General features: G+C 45.8%; 1 protein-coding gene across 2 annotated transcripts; it reads right to left on the reverse strand.

Moving 5' to 3' along the window:
- Nucleotides 1-2,809: 2,809 nt before the first annotated feature.
- Nucleotides 2,810-24,001, reverse strand: Dntt (DNA nucleotidylexotransferase). 2 transcript variants are annotated; one of them, XM_052186090.1, is made up of 11 exons: nt 23,715-24,001; nt 19,407-19,581; nt 18,284-18,412; nt 17,337-17,507; nt 16,324-16,395; nt 14,607-14,730; nt 11,310-11,442; nt 9,850-9,958; nt 8,023-8,295; nt 4,960-5,040; nt 2,810-3,255 (listed from the first exon to the last, which is right to left on the reverse strand). In XM_052186090.1, the coding sequence occupies exons 1-11, from the start codon at nt 23,915-23,917 to the stop codon at nt 3,169-3,171; spliced, it is 1,557 nt and encodes a 518-aa protein (XP_052042050.1). In that variant the 5' UTR covers nt 23,918-24,001; the 3' UTR covers nt 2,810-3,168. The 2 variants fall into 2 exon arrangements, with proteins under 2 accessions (XP_052042050.1, XP_052042043.1); XM_052186083.1 differs by having other exon boundaries at nt 4,960-5,043; nt 23,715-24,000.
- Nucleotides 24,002-24,226: the final 225 nt, after the last annotated feature.

Consider the following 24,226-nt stretch of genomic DNA (forward strand, 5'->3'; position numbering starts at 1 on the left):
GAATGTTGGTCACCTAGATCCTCAGTTTTATATTAATAAAACTGACCCTGGAGGGCAGCTGAGAAGCCTGATTGGAATACACAGATCAGTAAGCCTTGTAACTTATAAATAAAGTATGACTGCTTTGTTTTTTAATTCTTCATTTTAATTCTACTTACAATCAATTAATTGCTTAGAATCTTCATTTCAAATTGTTTTTTACTAAACTTGCAATGTTCAGGATTTCTGTTGGTACAGAGACTTATTTTGTAATAAGGCGAAATAAACAGCCATTGTATGAACCTACAAAGTATCTGTGGCTCCTTTCTCCCTACGTTAAGGATGCAATTTTTCCCTTCTCTCTGCCTCTTTTCCTCAGATGCCAGCCAGAACCTCTAGCACTGTGGGCTCCCCTCCTTTCACTAGAGCCCCTTCCCTTCCTTGTAGTGGGACTCCACTGACAGGCAGTGGGGGAGCCTCCATGCTGAAAACTCAAACGACCTTTCCTTGTTTCTACTATTCTCTTCCTCTTGACGACTGGTATGTTGAAAAAGATCAGGATTTGGAGCATTAGTCAGGCCCTGCTCTGACTCACCAACTGGCCTTGTTCACTCCTCAGTGGCCTTTGAGGAAGTGGCTTCTCTGATCATCAGGGGTAGACTGTCTCTCTAACTCCAATTAGGCTGGGCAAGGGAAGGGGACTGGGAGCCTCTGATCCCTGGGACCCCAGACTCCTGGAATTTAGTTTATATTATCCTTAGGGCATCCTGTGTTAATTCCCACCCTGACCATATCAGACCTTCCTGGAAGGACTGTGTGGCCACAGTCATTCAAAAAGGATCGCTCAGCACCTCCCCATACAGGTATGTGCCTGAGTCGTGGGATATTACATCACAGGTTCACCCATGACCATAGCAACTTGTCTGTTGGCTGAATGGCAAGCAACCACATGGCGTAGGTTAAGTCAGTGCCCCCAGATTCTCCCTCATGTCCAAAACGGCCATGGGAATCTAAAGGTGTAATGGATAGAGCTAAAGTGACTGGAGAGGCCTTCAGCAGTGGGAAGGCCTGTCTCCTCAAGGGTTTGCAACATGTTCTGTTACCCTGCTAGACAACCCTTGGGTTCCCTGAGGGTTTTGTTCCTAGACCCCCTAAGGTATTGGGAAGAGCTTGGATTCAAGTAGCCCTGTGCACAGGTTCATCTCAGGGTGCCATGTGCTTCCGGGCTTCAGGCTTGTGGCCTGGATGCCCATGAGACTGATGTTATCAGTCTCACTTCCCAAGGGCGTGGGCTGCTTTTGTAGGCTACAGATTGAAGTACTGCCTGAGCCCAACCTCAGGCTGCTCTGCTGCAACGTGAATGTTACCAGGGAATTTGGGGTTATCCTCTTCATATTCTTGGCCCTAATAATGAAAGAATTAAAAAAATAGCTCAGATAGCAGCTTTGGGATCGTTTTATTAGCATTTAAGAGAAGAAAAGAAAGGAAGAAAGAAATAAAGTTTTAAATTTTGCCAGATGCATGGAAGAGAGGGAGGAAGTATAGGAAGAGAGGGGAACAGGGCTTTTGGTTAGAAATGGAGGCTGCAGTCCGACATCAGACAAGCAGTCACATGCTGAGTGGGGGGATATGACGTCAGGGAAAAAGCAAGAAAGCCCAGAGCATCAGAGACAGCACACACACTCTGGCCTATGTCTAAAAGTAAGAAAAAGAGATTTTAAAAAAAGGAAAAGTTAAGCTTATTTGAGTAATTTCACAAAGTGGGCAGGCTTGGCAAAGCTTTGTAATAACAGCTCATAAGCAACTTCACAGAAGGGGTGTTTCTGTGGGGGGAGTACACCATCTTCTTAAAGGGACAGTCAATTATTCCTCCCAGATCCTTAGCACAGTTGTAAGTGAAACAGCCTTACAGAGGCGTGGTCTCTTGGCCAAGTGACTGACAGGCCCAGATAGATTGTCTCTTCTGAGAGGAACAATAGTATGAACTAGTCTAATCTTTTGGGGCAGACCAGATTGTCCTGTTGCCACCCAAGGCCACCCTGGTCTTTTGATCAGGCCTTAAGAAATAGCAAAGCATTCCTTGGAGAAGAGGCATCTGGGTCAGCCTGATTAACCCTTTATGGAGAAAAGCACAGTAACTGGTGGGGCTGGATTCCTCCCATTCTCCTAGAAGAATCCTCTGAGGGTCCCTGTGGTAAGGGACCTTACTCTCTCATGGGGGCATAACTTTCCTTCCACAGCACAACTCCCTTCTAGCCCTTATCTCCTGGAAACAGGCTGATACTCATCAGTTTGCCTCCAGCTCTACAGCAGGCTGAGGACAGTGACATCCTTACAATAGGTGGCCTTTGGGTCCCTTCAGGGTATAGGATCTGCCCTGTGCCCTCCCAGAGTAAACAGGAAGAACAGATCTGGTGAGGGGTGTTCCAGAGGCTGCCTCCCTCCCATGGGTTCCCTCTCATGGCTTCCCTAAGATAAAGAAACCCACGCTTTCTTTAAGAGCTCCAGGTGGAAAAGGAAGACTTTTCTGTATGGTTTAGGAAACTGCTTTTGCATCTGAGAGAGAGAAGTGAGAACACTTCCTTGGTACGGCTCAGGGCCGGACAAGAAAGGAACCAACTCCGAGTAGGGTGGAGACAGCTAGGAGTCAGCATCCTGTGTCCCAGCACTTCTGAGAGGACCCAGGGTCCTCTTGGGAACCTCTGATGTGCTAGTTACACCCATGTGTCCTTTCAAAATCAACCACAGGCTCTGACTCTTCCACGTTTCCAGTGGTGTTTAGAAATAAAATAACTGAGCAAAGCAAAGAAAACTGTATGCTTTTGCTTCCTATTTTTATTGGCGATATACAGAGATTCAGACACACGGGAGTTAGGTGAGCTTTGGTACACTTCTCTGGATGATGCTCCAATGACAAGACCATTTTTATTAGAAACAAAACAGACGAAAGAGCAGACTATTAATTCTATGCAGTAGGAGAGATTGACTGAGACTGTGAGCCACGCCCACATCCTGGCTTATCAAGACTTCAAAGTTGCCTTAGAATACTCTCTTTGCACAGTATACTTATGATCCACTTGCCGCCAGCATCCTCTGAGGTCAAAGAGTCCCTGACTTTCCCAAGCCATCTTTTACTAACACAGAGCACAGTCTGTCTAACTTGAAAAGAACAATGCCAACCACTCCTTCTTACGCATTCCTTTCCTGTGGTTCGATGTAGTCCAATCCCAGATGGGCAAAGATGTCTTCTTCACTTTCTGCTTCAAGAAACACCCTCTGGAAGCACAAGAAGAGACACTCTCTCAGGCATTTTATGAGCTCTTGAGGACTAGGCAGCTCTTCCCTGACATGACACTCGTTGGCTTGTTTATTACATATTCTATTGCAAGCCTTCCTGAATTGAACTTTATGAAGTTGCTTCTGCTTACACACTCAGTGTCTGAGGCTTTATGAAGTTGCTTCTGCTTACACACTCAGTGTCTGCCAGCACCTCCTGCCTCCTCCTCTGTAAGAAGTGCCTTGAATTTCTATGAGGATTATCCTGACTCTCCATGCATGAAGCTGTAGGACTGCTCCTGTCTTTAGGGAAAAGCACACAACCCACGCCTGGCCAATCAGAAGCACAGTGGGTTAGCAGGTGAGCACATGACCCAAGCCTTCGTCAAGGAGCAATTAGACTCATGCAAAGACCATTCTAGAAGATAGCCTCCCTGTTAGAACAGAATGGGATTCATGGGAAACGTCTGACAATCAAAACCATTTGTTGGAAAACCTGCCTAAGATCCTGGATACAGGTTTGCCTGAGACCAGTTTTGGCCCTAGAGACAGCACTATTTATTTAGCTAAGCTCCTTACAGTTTACCTAAGATCCATTTCGTAGGTATCCATTATACTTCTCTCTCTGTCTCTGTTTCTCTCTGTCTCTCTGTCTCTTTGTATCTATGTTTCTGTCTCCCCCCCCCCCCCGCCCAATAAAATATATTGAAGTTTGAATCACACTTCAGTCCAATGAAATCAAAAGCTCCAGTAAGCTTTTAGCTCTCTTGTTAGCAGTCTATTTAAAGTCCTAGGCTAAGTTGGATATCCATCCATATCCATTTCTTTTAAATAAACCCCTGGGGGTAAGGGGATCAGTTCTTGCTTTTAGCGATTTTATGCCTTCTTCTCCCTCCAATCCTAATATGGTGCCCTCGAGCACTGTAAGAACAGTAGACCTTTCTGTCCATAGATTTAATGATAGAATTGCTAATTCTTCATCAGCCACGTGGTAACTTGTCACTTTTCTGAGGCATGAATTGAATGAGGTGCCACTGACACTGAGTCCCCCATGGTTAGGGACTAGGGCCTGACCGCTTCCCATCCACCTCTAGGAACCTGTGTTCTTCACTGCATGAGACACCCACTGATGACCCACTCAGAAGGTGATTGTCCCTGCATTGGATGGTTATTCCTGTGACATTTATGACTTATGGGAATCCCTGATTTTCTTTGGAGTAAATGACTGTAAACATCAGGAAGACAGCCAACTCAACGCTGCTCACCTATGTGCTGGTTCTAGAACCCCGTTGGTTTACTCTCTGAGCCAGAAGTCATAGAGTTGAGCCCTGGGCCCGGTAGGGACTGAGGCGATGTTTCCAGCTCTTTTCAACTGTGATCCACAGAGAACAGAACATTTGTAGCAAAAAGAAGCTAACCTAGACACTAAAATCCGTCTGGATTGGGGGATAGGGATGGGGAAGTGGGACCAGCAGGTGAAGGTACTTGCTGTCAACCTGAGGCCCTTAGTTCCATCCCTAGAACCTACGTGGCAGGACAGAACTGGCTCCCCTGACCCCACCTGCAACCACTCTGTAAGTGCACTCATTTTCCCCACTGTAAGAAAAAGAAATAAGAGAAATAAAAAAATGTTTAAAAAAAATCTGTTCACAGGAAGGGCTTACAGGTAAAGGTCAGTCGCCCCTCTCGGGAAGGAAACACTACCTTGGTCTTGTCATACAGAGCGTGATTATCCAGCATCATCTTTCGCTCATGTGTGGCGTAGCGCCGCAAATCTCTCTCAAACTGCTACGAAGAGAATTAAAACAAATTACTGTCCAGTCCAGATTATTTCTGGAACACGGTGTTGAAAGCTATCTGAGGTCCTTTGGGTGTTTGAAACTGTTGTCTCTAACATACATTCTTGGGGTGACTTTCTTCCCCAGGGCAAAGCTCCTGAGTGGCTGAACTCTGGGGTCCCTGTACTAGAACAGAAACTCAGTGTGACCAGGAAGCTGATTGGCTTGGAACCTTGTCAATCACAGCAGGTGATGTGTGAATATCTGTGGAATGGCTAAATGGACAGCGTGCGCATAGTTTCTAGAATAATACCTGGACCAGAGAAAATGCTTCCTAAATCGTTTTAAGTTTCAAATATCATTATTATAATAGAGGGTGAGGAATGGGGAGACCTTGATCCAGATTTTGTGCCTATCTGTGTGTCCCTACTACCTAGCATCTCTGAACCTTGCTTGTCCCAAGATGGAGAGAGCGAACGTTAAGGCCCCTCCATCTTTGATGTCCACTCATACTGAGATTCTGTGAAGAGTCACCTGCCCCAGAGTGACATCTCTCATGATCAGGAGGACACCCTGAGGCTCCAAGGAGCAAATTTGAAACCCAGGACAAGTGACCAGCAAACGTTAGAAACAAGGACATGGAACCACAAATACTGCTGCTGGTTTCCTGAGAGAAACCCAGGTCCAGAACTTTGTCTTTTTCCCTGGGATTAGGCAGAACGCCTGGGACAGCTGAACCCTCTAGCAGCAAGAATTCATTTCTTCTTTGCTGGAAAGTTTCTGTGCCTGGGTGAGACATTGCCCCCCCCCCCAGAAGCCCCTTATAGTAGCACTGTAGGAGGTAACGGCTTTGTGGAATATTTACCAGGGAGCAGATTCACTACCACAGGTCCAGGAAATTGTAGGTCCTGCTTAGTTCCCCACCCCCAGCTCCTGACTGGACATGGTCTTCCCACAGTTCACACTGGTTCCCAGCAACTGGGGAGGCTGGAGGTGTAATGGCGGTTGGTTATATGCAGTCAGTGATGGGCTATTCCCGGTTCTCTGCCGTGCAAGAAATATATTCCTGAAGTCCTCAGCTAAGGCCAAAAGGGTTTCTGTGCATGTAGAGAGAAATTCAGTTCACCCAACAAATACCCGCAGAGTGCCAGTTCCTCAGGGATCTGAGAGTCTAGCTGGGGACACAGATGGTTTATAATAACAGAAGAAATAACAAAACTACGGACTAATAAGAAGTCAGTGCTGTGGACATGCTAAGCAGGGCTGCCGTGATGAACATCACTGAACGAGGGCTTGAAGGAGGTGACTAAGAAACAAAATGGCCGCAGAATGGTCAAGAGAGTTACACTGGGTAGCTTTATGTCAGCTTGACACATGCTAGAGTCATCTGAAAGGGGAAAACCTAAACTGAGTAAATTCCTCAGTGAGATACAGCTGTAGGACATTTTCTTAATTAGTGATTAACAGGGACCGGCCCGGTCCATTATGGGTAGTCCCATCCCTGGGCTGGTGGTCCTATGAGAAAGGAGGCCAAGCAGTCCAGTAAGCAGTGTCCCTCCATGGCCTCTGCAAAGCTCCTGCCTCCAGGTCCCTGCCCTGTCTGAGTGCCTGTCCTCACTTCCTTTGATGATAAACAGTGCTATGGAAATGTAAGTAGAACAAACCCTTCTGTCCTCAAGTTTCTTTGATTCATGGTGTTTTGTCACAACAGTCATAATCCTAACTAAGGAATCTGGTCTTTTCCTGAGCCCCAGAGATTTGCTGGAGACAGGGAGGGGGAGGGGGGTGTCAGGCTGCCACAGATTCAGGAACTGAGCCTGCCAGGGAAACACTTGGTTTACTTGTTTATGTATTAGATGTTGTGGCCTTAGACAACATGTGGCCACTCTGATCCATATCAGCCACAGCCACTACTCATGCCTGCTTCTGTCTCTCAGCTGGGGGAAGCCAGGCTGTGCACGCTCCCTTTTCCTTCATAGAAAAGCCACATAGTGTTTCCCCAAGTAGGAACAGTGAGTTGGTCAGATCCTGAGGTGGTGTGTGTGTGTGTGTGTGTGTGTGTGTGTGTGTGTGTGTAAAGAAGAGCAGGAATGGCAGAGCCTGTAGGCCCTCCTGATCTACCGGTGACCTTGGATGCTACCCTGAGTTAAAGGGAGGCAAGAAGTGTCAGATGTCCTCACAGGACCCCATGGCTTCCGGCTAGGACCAAACAAGACCCTTAGAAGGCCACGCCATGGCCCAGGCAGTGACACCCTATGCTCAGCCCAGTACCAGCTGATTTATTCCGTGACTTCTTTGCTGTGCTGCAAGAGTGCAGACGCTTAACAAGAGCCTAGCATGACACCTAAAAGAGGAGCGGATGAATTGCTGTCTCGGAGTCCTCACCAGAGCCCTGTGGGGTTAGCGGAGCTGTTAGAGAGAAGGCTGGGAGAGCGTTATTTACCTGAAATAGGTACAGAGAGGGCTCTCCCATTATGGGACCACCCGTAATGGACTGGGCCGGTCCCTGTTAATCACTAATTAAGAAAATGTCCTACAGCTGTATCTCACTGAGGAATTTACTCAGTTTAGGTTTTCTCCTTTCAGATGACTCTAGCATGTGTCAAGCTGACATAAAGCTACCCAGTGTAACTCTCTTGACCATTCTGCGGCCATTTTGGTTTTGCTCCGGGACAAAGCGGCTTCAGCCTCTTGAATCCTGAAGTTTCTTTTTTAAACCCTCACTAGTTTCTTAGAGCAGCCTTGGAGACGGGACAAGCACGTGCTCTTGTGCTTTAAAGAAATGTAAACAGCAGGAGAAAGCCATTGTACCACAGTGCAGCTGCGCACTGCTGCCCCCAGATGGCGCCACTCACATCTATCTTATAGGCCTAAGAACCTGTCCAAGATCGCTGGAAGAGGCAGGGTTGGGTCCATCAGCAGGTCTAGGACCTGAATCCATCTGAGTTACTCCCCTGAACCAGGAAAGCCAATAGCAGACAGCTCTTACCCTAGAGCCTGTCCATCCCAGCAGGGCGAAGGCCCGGCACTCGTAGGGGCACATGACCAGATCCACACGGATGGCCTTCCAGCCCTTCCCTTCCTGCTGGCTGCTCTGCTCGCCGCCGCGCACTCTCCCATGCTCGCCGCCGCGCACTCTCCCATGGTGCAGTTTCAGAATCAGGAAGCATTTCTGGAAGTGATCCAGAGCGTCCACCTTCCTGCTGGGCAGCTTGAACTTTTCAAAGGTTGACTCTATGAGGTCGCAGTACAAAAGCAAGCCCTGAAAAGCAATGGGAGGGTTTAGAAAAGGTCTTGGGAGACTGGGAGGGGGGCACCCATGTGATGTTATAGTAGCTCCTTAGAAAGCCTCTTCAGAGCTGGACATGGAAGTACTTTTGTATGTCCTGGGTAATGATTCTCTCCACAGAAAAGGAATTTCTGCATGAGAAAAGCTGAACCCAAACTCCCAATAATAAAACTTCAGAGCCTCCACCTCTCCATGTTTGTGTCTGAGGGACAACTTTGCTCCTTTAAAAGCAAAGCCACTATGAACAGAAAACCACACCCTTCCCTGCATGTCGATCGCCTGGACTGGGTCACAGGGTTGTGGCTGGAAACCCAGGCCCAGTGTGGGGCATGATGACCTGCTACATCTGTTCTTAGGTTGCTTTGGCAATGCTGGGCTTGAACCTGGACACTTGCACTTGCTAGCTATGCACTCTACCACTGAGTAGACCCCGGCCCTGGAAATGCTTCTTCTCCTGAAAGAACTATCTCTCCATCGTGAAGGCAGTGGGGAAAAGGCCTAAGAAGCCTGCTTTAGGGGGCTGGAGAGATGACTCAGTGGGTAAGAGCACTGACTGCTCTTCCAAAAGTCCTGAATTCAAATCCCAGCAACCACATGGTGGCTCACAACCATCCGTAAAGAGACCTGACGCCCTCTTCTGGTGCCTGAAGGCAGCTACAATTTACTTTGATATAATAATAAATAAAACTTAAAAAAAAGAAGAAGAAGCCTGCTTTATCTCAAGTTTCTGTCCAGAAAATTAATAAGTAATTTAGAGGAATCCCAGGCAAGCACTAGCCCCCTAGGGGTTCCTGTGCTTCACACAGGGGTGGCACTTGGCTGGTGACAGATGGGGACATTCTTGGGTGAATGGATCCTGAACTTGGGGAGGCTTTGACTGGGGCATTCCATCTGATTCTGGTCGATTTCACGCCAGCCACTTGGGGCTGTGATGAGGTGTTACAAACAAGAATGGTGGTCACTGCACACTGATCATGTAACACATGAAATTAACGATGCTTGAGGCTGGGGAGATAACTCGGTGGTCAAAGTGCCTCCTTCACAAGCACAGGGACCCGAGTTTCAGATCCCCAGAACCCATATAAATGCTTGGTAGACATGACAGTCTGCCTGCAATTCCAGCCTCAGAAGATAGAGACAAGGGATCCCAGAACAAGCTGGTTAGTAGCTGGCTAGTAGGACTAGCCATATTGATAAGCTCTGGGATTGATTGAAAGAGCCTGCCTCAGTGAATAAGGTGGAGAAGTTGTCGAAGATGATTTTCAACATCAAACCATCAATCTCAGGCTCCACATGCACCCACACATGTGTGCCCCCACCCTCTCTCTCTCTCTCTTTATATATATATATATATATATATATATATATATATATATATATATATATATATACACACACACATACAAACATATACACACGTATAGAACACACACACACACACACACACACACACACACGCTAAAAAGAAACAAGCAGAAATCAATGCTAAGACAGCCTTAAATGGCAGGTGCTGTCTGGCCTACTTACCTGCTGTCTCCAAAAGTCTGTCACTTTATGCAAAAGCTGCTGCTCTTCGTCCTCTGTGGCTTCTGGGCTGGTAATTAAAAAGTCTACGTCATGTCCAGTCATCTTACCCCTAATTTGCAAAAAAAAGCACAAAAAGGATATCAGTTTGACTTTTTAAAAAATATTTTTTATTGAATATAATCTTCATTCACATTTCAAATGCTAAAAACCTTTCCAGATTTCTCCCCTCCCCAAAAACCCCGACCCCTCCTCCCACTTAGTTTTACTTTTAGCCCCTCATTTAAAAATAAAACAACAAATCAAAACAAATCTCTTTGTTACTGTGTCCCAAGTATGAGGTTTGTGGTACAAAATACTCACAATATAAAACCGGCTACTCTTGGTTGTACAACTCTACTTCTTGCAAAACAAATTTGTGGCAGAAAAACATTTTATCTAGAATTATATTGTTGTATATGGATGGAAAGAAAGTAACAGATATTACTTCTCTATGCATCACATACTTAGATAAACACGTATGACAATAGGTAGCCAAGCGAGAGCTTTGGGGATACCATGCAATGTAGCCTTCTTGGACCTATTGCATGGCTTAAGAGACTTTTCCTTGTCATTTTTTTTTTTTAAAGATGGGGTCCTATATGGTCCAGACTGGCTCTGAGCAGACTGTGAAGCTAAGGATGAGCCTCGACTTCTTCTCTTCCTGCCCCTCCTTCCCAGGTGCCGGGATTGAAGGTATATGTCACCACACCTGGTTTATTGGATACTGGGAATCAAAGCCAGGTTTCCTTCATGCTAAGTAGGCACTCTGAGTAAAGAACCCAGCTCAGAAAATTCTCTTAGGTTTAGTCCTCTTTGATGCAAGCGACCAGGTATAGTCTCGGGGGAGGTAGGTGAGAGGTGGGAGGGACAAGTCCTTTCTGAAATGGAGGCAGTCATTTGAAGAACTACAAGAGGTAGTTCAAGAGGTATCCAGCTGAATAACTACATTGCGGAAGACTTGTTCATTGAGTTATTCTTTGACTCAACCAGTTTCTTGAGCATATACTTTATGAGCAGGCTCATACCCTTGCCTCAGTAGGAACTAAACCCATTAGCTCCACAGGGAAAACACACATAGTGTAGTAGACATGTGGGAAGCACAGGAGAAAATACCTAATCCTTCTCAGAGCAAGAGGGAGTCAAGGAAGGCTTCCTGTAGGTGGCAGCATCTAATTTGAGTCTTAAGGGATTGAGAAGTCAGACATGTGCCAAATTTCACTGCAGTGAAAGTTTCACCTGAGCAAAGCCACAGAGGCAAGAACCAGCTCTGTGTAGGGGTGTCAAGTATTTGGGGCTCTGACACAAAACCCAGGAGGTGGGAGCCAAAGCTGCAGTGAGGTTGGCACCAGGTCAGAACAGGCCCTTTTACACCCTTTCAGAGGCAGGCAGAAGAGGGGTTCCAAAACAGCTACATCACTTACCTGCGGAACCCCCCAGTCATGGTGACCAAGGCATCTGGAAGAAACGTCACCACCGCCTCCTTCACTAGCACGCTGACGGCCTCTGCCTCTGCCCTGTTCACACAGCTAACGAGGTCTTCATAGTAGAGGAATCCTGAGAGGCCATTTGACAGGCCAGCGGAGAGAAAGGCACACGTGAGAGGGCCAGCCTTTGATGGGAGACAGTGCTGTCTCATACAGTGCTCTTAGGCATTGGCCACACCCTGAGCAGGGCACAGCAAACTATGGATCTGCCTTGTCTATTTGCTTGCGGGTTTTTCATGGTTACAAATGAGCTTTGATTTCTCATGGAGAAGTCTACCATATTCATATCAAGGGGAAAGTATTCAGATCCTTCTGGAATCTAAGCTGTTCCTACCTGATGTTGTAATGGAGAACCAGTGATGCCTCCTCCTCCTCCTCCCTTTCCCCCTCCCCTCCCCCTCTCCCTCCCCCTCCTCCTGCTCCACCTCCTCCTCCTGCTGCTGCTGCTGTTGCTGCTGCTTTGAGGAAAGGCCTAGACGTCTCCGAACTCCTAATTCCTCTGCCCCCCCACCAAGTACTGAGATTCCATGTGTGTCCACACAGTGGGATAGGGGATGGGAAAATTCAGGATTTGGAAGTGGAGGCTTCATTAGAAAAGGGGAAGATCATGGGAGGAAGAGGGTGGATTCTGGGCCCAAAGCAACATGCAAAGTGCCTTAAAGGGGTTGGCATGCTGCTTCCTGGCCTGGGGACTACAAACCAATGTTCTGAAGCAGCATCATGAGGGAGCGTAGAGCCTTAGACTATCACCACAGAGCAGACGGAGGGAGGCAGAGCAAGAAGGAGGCTTATCTCCAAGGATTGGGATAAAGTACTGGTGGGAAGCTGGGCATGTCTGGGAGAGTCAGGGTCTGATGACAGTTAGTCATGCTTCCATATAAGATGCCGCACTGTAATTTAAGGGACCCAAATGCCACTCGACAAACGGGAGATGCCCTTCTCTAGAGGCTGCTGACAGGCTCCTGTTTCTCACTCCAGGATGAGACACAGCCAGACAGTCGCTTGGCTTGCGCACACTGTAAACAGTTCCCAAGTTCAAATTCTTCTGTAATCTTTAAACAGGACAGAAGTGTGTTAGCAGGACCAGGAACAGATGTTGATGCTAAGCCATCTATCACTGGTACTACCAAGCCAGTTGCTTGATCGTCATAGAGATAACTGATGAGATATAAACTTTTCTTGTTCTGTTGTCAACAGTTGCCTTTTTATTGGGACATGGCTGCTTTGGCGTGTGTGTGTGTGTGTGTGTGTGTGAGAGAGAGAGAGAGAGAGAGAGAGAGAGTTTTATCTAAGAAGCATTATTCCATTGGGCACTAATAAATACAGAAACCAACCCAGTTGGTGCCAGGAAATCCCTATGCCCACTCACTTGATGATGTACACGTTACATTTTTTTTAAAGAATGTGTAGCTGTCAGCCAGCACCTCAACCTGCATTCCTAGCACTCAAGATGCTGAAACAGGACATCACAAGTTCAAGGCTTTCTGAGAAAAATATGCTGCTGTTCCCCACTTCTTCTGTGAGTGTTAGGAGTCCTCACTATCAGTCCAAATCTTCTCCATGCCACTTAGGTTTGATAGTCATACACATTTCTCTTTAACGGTATCTCTGGAGCCGGTATAAAACACGCTTACTAGAGTACACTTCTGGCATCCAGAATAGAAATACTAAATGTTTTTTTCTTAGACTCTTTTATTTGTGGTGTGGCATTATATAAAGCTTATTAACAGTCACTCAGAAATCAGCAAATCTGAGAGATAACTCAGTCGCTAAGAGCACTAGTTCCTGATCCAGAAGCCCCAGGTGTGATTGCCAGCACCCAGTGGCAGCACACAGCCATCTGTAACTTCAGTTCCAGGGAGATCTAATGCCCTCTTCTGGCCCCCTTGGACACTGGACGACTGTGGTACATAGACAACCATACAGACAACACTCATATACATAAACTAAAAATAAATGAAATGATTTTTAAAAGAAATTAACAGGCTTATAAAATGAATGGGGGTTTATATACATGAGTGCACTGTAGCTGTACTGATGGTTGTGAGCCATCATGTGGTTGCTGGGAATTGAACTCAGGATCTCTGCCCACGCCTGCCCCACTCACTCCTGCCCCACTCGCTCCTACCCCACTCGCTCTGGCCCAAAGATTTATTTATTATATGTAAGTACACTGTAGCTGTCTTCAGACGCACCAGCAGATCTCATTACGGATGATTGTGAGCCACCATGTGGTTGCTGGGATTTGAACTCAGGACCTTTGGAAGAGCAGTCAGTGTTCTTAACCGCTGAGCCATCTCTCCAGCCCTGTCTTTCTATTATTATCAATTAAACGGAAGATAGCTGTTGACCAATTACACATACCTAGTATTCTTTGGTAGAAGACTCTATCACTTCCAGATTAAAAACTTGATAACTTCACATTTTCTATAACCCCAGAAGCTAGGGAACTATAGCAATGACTCCCTCTGGAAGGACAATTTTACTCTATTTTTATTGTATGTTAAAAGGAAACACTTAAAAATCTCACACATTTAGAAGGGACTGTGAATTGCATCTCCTCTTTTCTGGAAAAGGTGCCAGCACTGTCCATGGAAGGCAGTGACCTGGCCAGCGTGGCGACCATGGGGCTTGCCAGACTTTGAGATGGGAGTGAGAGCTCTTCAGTCTCCACTCTGGACTCTTGTCTCTTCCGAGGCTACAGGGCTCTGATCGGACAGATCAAGGCTGTGGCTAGATTTCCGCCCCTTTCTCTTTCATTTCCCAGTCCCTAGTGCATGTTCCTGGTGTGAACCAGCCCATTGAGAACCTACTTTATTCAGTACTCCTCTCCCCTTCCTCCACGTCAGCTTACCCTTCTGTCCTCAACTCTTCGTGCATGGTTTTTACACAGGAGACAGCCAGTCCCAAGTGTCCAGGTGGGTCTGTAGGAAGCAGGACACTGCCAGCCCTGCTTTAATGTCTGGATAAAGGGGGTCATAGCGCCCCAGAAAGAGGCCTTGCTCTCCTGGCCTCAGGGCTGTGTGCAAGCTGGTGTATTCCCCGGCTAGCTCAGGCTCATCAGTGAGGTGAGGAAGGCTCAGGGTTTTAACTGGCTTGCTCCAGATCACTCAGTGACAAGTGCTGGAGCCAAGATTTGCCTGACCCCCAAGTCTGGAGTACGTAAAAGTGACGTCCATGTCACCCGACCCTGACAAGCCCAGAGTAACCCGTGACTCCCCACAAGACTGTTACCTGCTTTCTGCATATGTGTAAATTTCAGGCTTTTATCTGACTTTATTTTGCTGAGAGTTCTAAAACCCATCCTGAACCATTTCTCGGCTGTCTTCAGTCCCACGCCAAACACGGATGTAAAGAGCTAAGGGGGAGGGAAAGGCAGGCTGTTATCCACCATTGCTATGACAACAGAGTGGCGCTTTCCAAAGTCTTAGGTCTTAAGCCACAAACAAGAAATATAAGCAAACCTTTGGCCCAGTTTCCCTTGAAAACATCAAGAGAATGGGAAGTGTGTGTGTGTGTATATGTGTGTGTGTGTGTGTGTGTGTATGTGTTTGTACTTGCACAGACGTGCATATATATATATATATATATATAATATATATATCTGTGCATTTGGAGACCGGAAGTCAACCTCAGGCTGGGACAGTTGGCTAGGGAGCCCCAGGGAGCTCCTTGTCGGTGCTTGGATCTAAAAGACAAGCTATGGGCTGGAGGGATAGCACTGACTGCTCTTCCAGAGTGTACTCATACGTAAAATAAATGAAATCTTAAAAAAAAAAAAAAAAGACTCTGAACAAAATTAAAAAGAAAATCCTTAAAAGGCAAGCTACCACACCCAGATTTTTCTGTTGGTTCTGGGGCTCTTATTCAGTGCCCTTTAGTGAGTTCTCTCTTGAGCCTGGGGATGGCAACTTTCAGAGACTTTTTGGTTCTGGAGGATCCTTCCATAATCAAAGTGTCACAAAATGAGACGGACAGACATCTATGTAAGGAGACAGACGGCCAGTTCTGTGTCTGTATGAGACGCTGTCTCTCCGGCTGTCTTCAGCTTGTTTAGCCTTTTACATGAAGTCCTGAAGCACATCTTTGGTGGAAGAGGGCTCACAAAGACTCAGCAAATGTACCCCATCTACAAGTGGACAGTGGCAAAGTACAAACTTCAACCCTGGTCTGTCTGTGCGCTGAGCCTGGCCCCGATTCTGGCCATATGTTAAGCCTTGTATCACTTATGAACTGAAGGAACTGGGCAGAGTACCATAAACTCTGAGGTAATAAGAATTGGAAAGTGGTCAACCCTAAGTCCCAGAAATCAAGATGCAATGAGGGCTTTTCAGAAGTTTGTACTTTAGGACCACGTTTGCTCTATTTGAATCCTTGTGTCCCTTTGACATTTATAATCATGAGTGACAGATTCTTGGTAGGTAATTTCAGTGTGATAGGTAAGTGTTTACACATGAAGTCTTTGTGGGGCACACTGGTTAGTTTTAACTGTCAATATGACACAATTTAGAATCATCCAGGAAAAGAGTCTTAATGAGGAATTATCTATATTACCTTGGCCTGTGGGCATGTCTGTGGTAGATGGCTTGACTGTTAGTTGATGTAGGAAGCCCACTGTGGAAGATACCATTCCCTAAGCAAGGAGTCATGCTTAATACAATAACGTAAGAATAAAGAAAGATGGCTGAGAACAAACATATGTCCATCTCTATCTCAGGCACAGCAAGAAGGGGGCCGGCCCCTGTAAACCACAGAGAGCACTCCACAGAGTCTTTACCCAGAAACTTAACCTAAACTTTCTGCTTCTAGAACTGGCAGAAAATAAATTTCTATGACTAATCAGCTCAGTCTGGCATTTTGGTATGACAGCCTGAGTTATATAATCAAGCACAGCAAACAACAGGATAAATAAACAAACCACTCCCCAGTATACAAATGTACAATCACTTACTTTGAAGGATTTATATCGCTCATCATTTAACACAGCTTTAACTTCAGAACTTTCTCCATCTTCAATAATTCCCTGCAAGGAGGGGTGAACAAAAGATTTTAAGTATGTCTCTACATAATCGAAGTGCCAGTCTCAAACCTACAGTCCGACTGCTGGTTTCTCCTGAAACCTGAGGATTTTCCCTGACTGATCTGGAGAAAGCAAGGATTTCCCTGTAATCTTGAAAAAAAATAACTTAGTTTATCATAGATCCAAGACCTTTATAATCTCAGACAAGGATACATACAGAAGGATAAAGATCTTACTCTAGAGACTCTAAGACAAAATATTCACTGACAGGCATTGTTCAAATGGTCCTGATAATTTTCTTTTCAGTTGATTCAAGTTGTGGAAATATGAGGGCCTGAAACCCACCAGGTTAACTGTTGGCCCACTGAAAAGCTGGTCATTATCAAGCCCTCATGAGGTCTAGTCTCTGTTGTCTTTAATTGAGAGATTTTTCTAGAATATATTTCTAGAAAAATTTTTTCCAAGTGTCTTGCATTTGATTAGATTGACACTTGCTACCAGATGACAACCGTGCCTCGGTTGGAAATCTTTAACTGTTGCTAAACAGGTGACTCCTGCCCAGTCTCTTCCCAGAACGTACAGATGCAGAATTAGCCCATGGAGCATCACCCTGTGCTGAACAGAAGAGCTGAGGGATGTTGAGCCCCACCCCCACCCCCACCCCCACCCCCACCCCCACCCCAGGCTGGGGTGGGAAGCAGAACATTCTGCTGCTCTGAGAGCTAAGGCTTGAGTCTTTCACCGCTAGTAAAAATCGCTATCTGAGAAAGTCATCCTACTGGGATCATGTTGAGATTATGCATTTTTATGTCTATACCCACGTATCTCTTTCTGTGCTATGCTGATCCACTTATAGATAACTAGGAGAGAGCCCATACTCGTGTGATTCTGTCTGTCTCTCCTTCACTTCTCTAGAGACGTAGCAAATCCCACTTCTCCCTTACCTCTATGATGCTCTTCACCTTGTCCCCAAGGCAAGGAACTCCCTCTGTGTCTTTCATGCTGATGATGGGGAATGGCAGAGCCTTCAGGACAGAGGCTGCTCGCATGAATGCCACACAAGAACCTTCATTCTCTCTAAACTCATCATTTTCAGCCAGAATATCAAAGGCATCCTAAAAAGATAAAACCAGGTCAGCAGGTCTGCTCATGAGAGTCACTCGCAAGTCCCTCCTGTCCCCTTTACTAATGGAGTATCTTTGGAGTCAGGATCAAGCTCCTGTACGTTTGTATTCTTCCCTGTGGGACACCGTCACTGAACTGAAAAGATACAGGTCTAACAAATTATGAGTTCAGCATCATTCGACATTTAGAAACAATTTAATCAAGTAGTGACCTGGTGCCCATGGTGTCCCAGCAGTCATGACTGGGTTGAGTATAATCCTTTCCTGTCTTCTAGACTAATCTGTAGCCAGGGTTCTGTCACGATCCCTAGACATTCAGGTCTCTTAGTGTGGACAGAAAACACAGCTGGTGCTTGTGGAATCAAGGCCGTGGTCACCACTCAGACCCAGAGCCGGGGTTATTTAAGGTGACGCATGTTGCCTTACTATCAGAGAATGCAGCTGTGGTTCAGTGGGCCCAGGGGCTGCCATTCATTTCCGGCTCTTCCTCACAGATGTCTCTTGAAAGTTAGAGACAAGAAGTCCCGTGCTTGACACACTCCTGAATATGTTACTCTGGTGAACCCTGACCCCTGAGTAGCTTAGAGCATATGAAAGAGGAGTCCCACTTGACAAAGAACCAGAGGTCAGGTTAGACAGGTAAGTATGGAGAACCATTCTCAGATTTTCAGAAAAATCATAAGTTGACTTGTAGACTCATGGAAAGAAGCCTCAAGCCCCACCCCACCTCCACCCCTTTGCCCTGGGTTTTGAGAAAACCTCATTACCGTGAACAGTTGGTTGTAATTGTTTAACGTGGTTCTTCGCTGACACGCGTACTGGGAAATCTTTTGCACAGCGGGTACTGGAACACTCTGGGAGCCTGAGACAGGACTCAGCGAAGAGTTTCTTCTCACCTACCAAAAGCATAAGCATCCATTTTGAATAGTGATCAATTAGCCAATAGTAAGTGGATATGTAACTATAAATAGTTACTCAAATATAAAGAAAACACTGCCTTTAAGACTTTTTATGACAATTGTCTCTGGAAGAGAGCAAAATCTCAGAGGAGTCAATATGTGTCACATACCTGTCTAGTGTATAGATATAGATATGTACAATTGTTCTTCTTATTAGTGCATATTAACTACACCAGATAGTGAATTTCATTGTGACACGTCAAGTATGTACAGGATATGTACTTTTGAAATTACAAAACTGAAAAATAACCAGCAATTAAATTTTATTCCCTTTGTGAGAGAATTTATTACAGATGATCCAAACCCCTTTACCAGAGACTCTAGCATTATTGGTAAAGGACTTGGATCTAAGAAGTCATATTCTTCCCTTTTTTTCATGAGTTATCAGAATGAGAAAAAAGAAACTCTTTACTTTTCTGAATTTCAAGGCTGATATTCTGAAATATTGGTGTGTGAATGTGTTCATAAAAATAGTTCTCGTTTATAGGGCCGGAGAGATGGGTCCAGGTGAATAGTGAGTGCTACTCTTGCCAAAGACCTGAGTGGCTCGCAGCCTGCTCCAGGAAACTTGTTGTCCTCTTCTGGCCTCCGTGGACACCTGCACACATGTGCACACATATATACACAGACACACACACACAGACACACATGCACACATATACACATACAAAACTAAATATAATAGTTTGGTTTTTTTTTTTAAGAAAATAGTTCCCATCTATCAATATGCCAGTACGGTGCACGATTTATGTGTGTGTTGTTCCAGTTTCCACGGCATCTTAGGAGGTGGGCGTTATTGTTGTTATATAATAGAGGAGGAAATGGAGGCCCACCAGAGTTAAGTGGCCTCCGTGAGAAAAGATTGTCATCAACCCAAGTCTGTGGACTCTGACGTCCATGCCAGTGGCCATCCAGCAGAGGAGACACTTACAACAAGCTGGTGTCTCCCCGCCATCTCCACTGGCTTCCCGGCTCCCATGCAGTCAATCAGCCAAGAGATGTCCAAGAGTTGGAGCTCAGAGCTGGCTCTGAGGTTCTGCAGCTGGAGCCACTCCAAGACGTCGGATGCTGAGTTGTTCTCTGCCACAATGTGGGTGACAGAGTCACTAGAAAGGGAAGGCAACGTTATCAGTAAAAGGAGGTTCCAAATGGGACACGCTCTCCCCACTCCTAAAAGTTTCTGAGAGTCCCTGCTGACTAAAGACAAGGCAACACTGGGTCTGACTGTGGGTCATCACACAAGGAAATCATCTCTGTTTTAATTGGAGAAGCAGCAGTGGACTGCATTCCGGGTTGGATTAGGGGCCAGGGTTGGATGAGGAGTGTCGGGGGGGGGTGATATTAGTGAGACTCATGTAAAATAGAAGTGTAAGGAAGATGGAGAAAAAGTTACCCTTAAGGTTGTGCCTGGCACCATGCAGGCGGTTTTAGTGTACTGCTTCATTTTTGCTCATGGAAGACTTGAAACCAGGAGTTTTCAGATTTTTCTGATGAAACCTGAGTTTTCAATGTGATATGAGACCTCAGAGTGCAAAGAGAAATAGGTATAAATGTGCACACGCCATTTAGAAGAAATAAGTTGTAATGGTCACCCTCCTGAAACACACACACACACACATGCACACACACTCACACACACAGAGTTCACAATAGTTCTTTGTTTACATCATGGAGACATAGGTAGGAGGTGTGTGGTGGCTCCAGACACACAGAAATAGTAGAGCTATGAAGAGACAGAAACACTTAGATCCTCACATGTGGCATACGCATAGTCAATTATTGTTCTGTACACAATAGATATATGAAGTTATTATATGTTAACTAGAATATATGTGATAAGTATAATTTCATGCAGTTCAAAGATCCTCAGTGTACCGAACTCTCTGGATTGATTCTGTTCTCCAACACGAATGTGGCATTTTGAGTGGCATGCCCAGGTAGTCTATGCCCCATAGGAAACTGGTTTGTTTCTTTTCTTTTTAAAGATTTATTTATTATATGTAAGTACACTGTAGCTGTCTTCAGACACTCCAGAAGAGGGTGTCAGATCTCATTATGAGATGGTTGTGAGCCACCATGTGGTTGCTGGGATTTGAACTCAGAACCTTCAGAAGAGCAGTCAGTGCTCTTAACAGCTGGGCCATCTCTCCAGCCCAGAATCACTCGAGAGTTCAGTACACTGAGGATCTCAGGTAAGGTAGGAACCAAGACTGATCTTCTTGGCAGACAAAAATACACAGGAGCTATGGATGTCAGCCTGTTCCAGAGCATAGCATTCTCTTTGCCTTGGGCTTTGAGTTTTACAAGCTAAGAAAGAAGTGTAGCCATTACTGATAATCAGTTCTCTTGACATTTTTCCTTTTAATTAATCATCATGAGTAGTAATTAATATCATTGTATATGTGCATGCACATTGGTATATGACATCGTGCACATGTGGAGGTCAGAAATCACCTCTGGAGAGTTGGTTTCCTTCCTCCTTTCCTGGGTTCCCAGGGTTGAATTTAGGATGCCAGCAAGTGACTTCACCTGCTCAGCCATTTTGCCTGCCATTAGCATTTCTCTCTCTCCCTCCTTCCTTCTTTCCTTTTAAAATAGCTTTTTCACTATCTTCATTTTTATTTTTAACTTTTTAAAATTAAATAATTTAAATTCTGTATAGGTGTTTTGCCTGGATGTAAGTGTGTGTACCTCTTGGAGGCCCCGCTGCACATGGAAGCACGATTTCTTGGAACTCGATGCTTGGGAGCTGCCCTGAGGGTGCGGATAACCAAACCCGGGTCCTCTAGAAGAGCAATCAGTGTTCTTAACCACTGAGCCGTCTCTTCAGCCCCAAACTAAAAGACTTTTTTTTTTTTTTTAAACATTTACTTCTGCTGTGTGTGTGGAGAAGTCAGAGGCTGACTCATGGGAATTATTTCTTTCCTTCTACCATGTGGTCCCAGGAATTGAACTCAGGTTGTCAGGCTGCGCAGCAAACACACGCACTCACTGAGCCATCGTGCAGGCTCTATCTTTGTTCTTAAAATTCCATATCAAAGACCAGGTATGGAGGCACTCAGGAGATAGAGGCAGGAGGAACTTTGTGAGTTCGAGGCCAGCCTGGTCTACATTGTAAGTTCCAGGACAGTCAGGATATCTAGAGAGACCCTGTCTCAACAAACAAACAAACAAACAAAAGTATGTCTGTTGTAAAAATAAAATTGGAAGACACAGAAAATCTGAGCATACACGCTCCCACGCCAGACAACTGCTTACAGCATTTCCATAGGCTGCCTTCCTGTCTTTGTTCTGCTTGTTTCACTGTGGAGAAACAACCTTCTTTTGGTTTGGCTGTACAGGCCAATGGATGTAACTAATTAACAAGACTCACACTTGCCCTACGGCGAAGTTTATCAAAGGATTCTGACATCCTTGCTCTCACCTCAGCATCACGTCAGACAGAACATTGATCTGAAGGCCATGGTTAGGGAGAAGAGGGGGGCTGCATAGGACTGCTGGTCTGGAAAGGGCCAGAGCCAGGAGGTGAAGCCCAAAGATTCCCCCTACAGTAATTAATGACTCTATATCTGGGCACAGAAATTCTGTTAGCGCCGGGGCTGCTGCTTCCTGTGGTTCACCTTTCTCTGCAGCACACACGTGTTGCATGTGCCTGTGCTCTCCGCCTGAGAACTTTGCTCCATCATGGTCTTGCTCACACGTTTCCTGTCTCCACAGCAGCTGGCATTGTTCTAGCCCCTGGCAGCTGGGGCACCGCTCTGATTCGCCTTGCCAACAAAGTTACTTGTTTCCTGATCATCATCGCCCCAGACACTTGCCTCAGCCAGTTTGCTCCACCGGTACCTCAGTCCGTGGACCTCCACCAGCAGCTTGGACTGCTTACCAGAGAGTTTTCTGAGTAAGTCGCACCCAAAACTGATGGCTCTCGCTTTCCTGACTGGTCCCTGTTCAATTCCTTTACCGTGAGAAGCAGCTTTGTAGCTGCTAAAACTTCTGATTTCTGTTTTTAAATTTCTCTTTGAACATGTTTTTCTGTTTTATCCGCCCATCCTTTACCTATCTAATCTCTTTCTCTTTTAAAGCTAACATTGTACGTAAGTCTCACAGATTAGTTACGCTCAAAAGACGAGTTGAAATATCAGATTGTGTGAAAGGAACATTAGGGACCGAAGAAGAAAGTGTGTGTGATAACTTAAACAGTAGGACACAGTGTGACAAAGACTCAGAAAAGAGAGAAACCCAGAACCTCAGGAATTTTTGACTGGGGACTTTTTAGCAAAAGATCAAATGTCCCCTCAGCCGGGCATGTGAAGTGTGACACTCCTGAGTATCGACCTCGGAAATGTGTCTCCTCAGTGTCTCAAAGCCAGCATTTCATCAGCAAGGAAGGTTTGGCAATTTTCTTTTAAATTCAAAGACTTAAAATCCAAAGCGTAAAAGCCGTATCATCTCTGACATAGGATGTTCATCACCCCTCCCAGCTCGCACGGTCTCAGACAGTGAACTGAGTGGATCCCCACACTCCTACCGTAACCCCGACACTTCTGCCTGCAGCCGCCATATACATCGGGGCCTCTCCTGGGACTTTCTGAATCGCTTTGATTCTCTTCACTGGGTCTAGATAGTGAATGTATAGACTAGTCAGCAAAACCATGATAATTGGTGCCTACTGAACTAGTCCAAATGCTAGCTTCAATCACCTGCCTAGACTCTGATCATATCACACTGGGGTGCCATCTGTCACCCCTAGACAAACAGCTTTAACCAGCATCTCTTCCTGAAGCCCACTTGAACCACTCTTTGGAAAACTGTCACCAAGGCCACTTAGGTACCTGTGGTGAGCCACCTCAGTCTAGCCTACCACAGACCCTTAGTACAGCAGGTGTTAAGTCAGAGCCAATCAGATCACCCTCCCTGCTCCAAAGTAGCAAGTTAAAAAATTGAACCCAATGGTGTTGAGTCAGTTTGGGACAGAAGGAAACCAACTCTAGTGGTTTCAATGTGAAGTTTTTCGACTAGTTTTCTGGTTATCACCGCTGGGTACTTCATCTCAGAGTCAGTCATGGGAAGCCATATTTTTTTAAAAATATTACCTTTTGGTACCAATTAGTTTCTACATAATCTCATTTAGCCCCCTCTCAGCTTGTTTCCCTTAGCCGACCGGTCCCTTGGGTCCCTTGGGTCCCTTGGGGATATGCAGGGCTCCTGCATGGTTGCAAAGTGACCAGGGCTGTCCTACCTTAGTTCATTTTCCACCCTGAACCCTTTCCTTCGGGCCAACTCCATGAGGAAGGCTCTCCGAGTTGTTCCCATCTTCTTCTCCAAAATGAAGAGGACCAAGTCTCGAAATCGGATGTCGTGAGGCATGGAGCCCCCTGAGGAGCCCATCTGCCTAGGTCTCTTCTTCCGAGGACCCAGGTGGACTGCTTGCGGTGAATCCATGGAGGCAGACGGACTGGCCCTTCTATACCATCAAGTGGTGTCTCCTGAATGAGGGCTCTGATGTCACCTCACCAGCAGACTCTGAAGCCTGCTTCATAGGTGCCACCCTGGGGTGACAACTTCCTGCTGAAGGGATGTCTCACTCTGATCACATCCTTTTCCCAAGATGGAGCTCTTGACAGAAAGGATAGTGAACTTTGGTTTTTCACACACTTGATCTCTGCAGCACCTCAGAATAAACTTGTGAAGAAAGTGGGAACCGACCATTGGTTGAGTACTATTACTTATCGCTAAATGTATTCAAGCCTT

This window comes from Apodemus sylvaticus, chromosome 1, assembly GCF_947179515.1.
Source record: "Apodemus sylvaticus chromosome 1, mApoSyl1.1, whole genome shotgun sequence".
Lineage (NCBI taxonomy): Eukaryota > Metazoa > Chordata > Mammalia > Rodentia > Muridae > Apodemus > Apodemus sylvaticus.

Excerpts from the sequence above, each read along its gene's own strand:
- Dntt (XM_052186083.1), bottom strand. The coding sequence starts at position 23,917 with ATGGATTCACCGCAAGCAGTCCACCTGGGTCCTCGGAAGAAGAGACCT. Across the intron at positions 19,582-23,714 it reads AGGGTGGAAAATGAACTAAG|TGACTCTGTCACCCACATTG; the intron begins GTAGGACAGCCC and ends TTCCCTTTCTAG. Across the intron at positions 16,396-17,336 it reads AGGTGAAGAGCATCATAGAG|GGAATTATTGAAGATGGAGA; the intron begins GTAAGGGAGAAG and ends CCCTCCTTGCAG.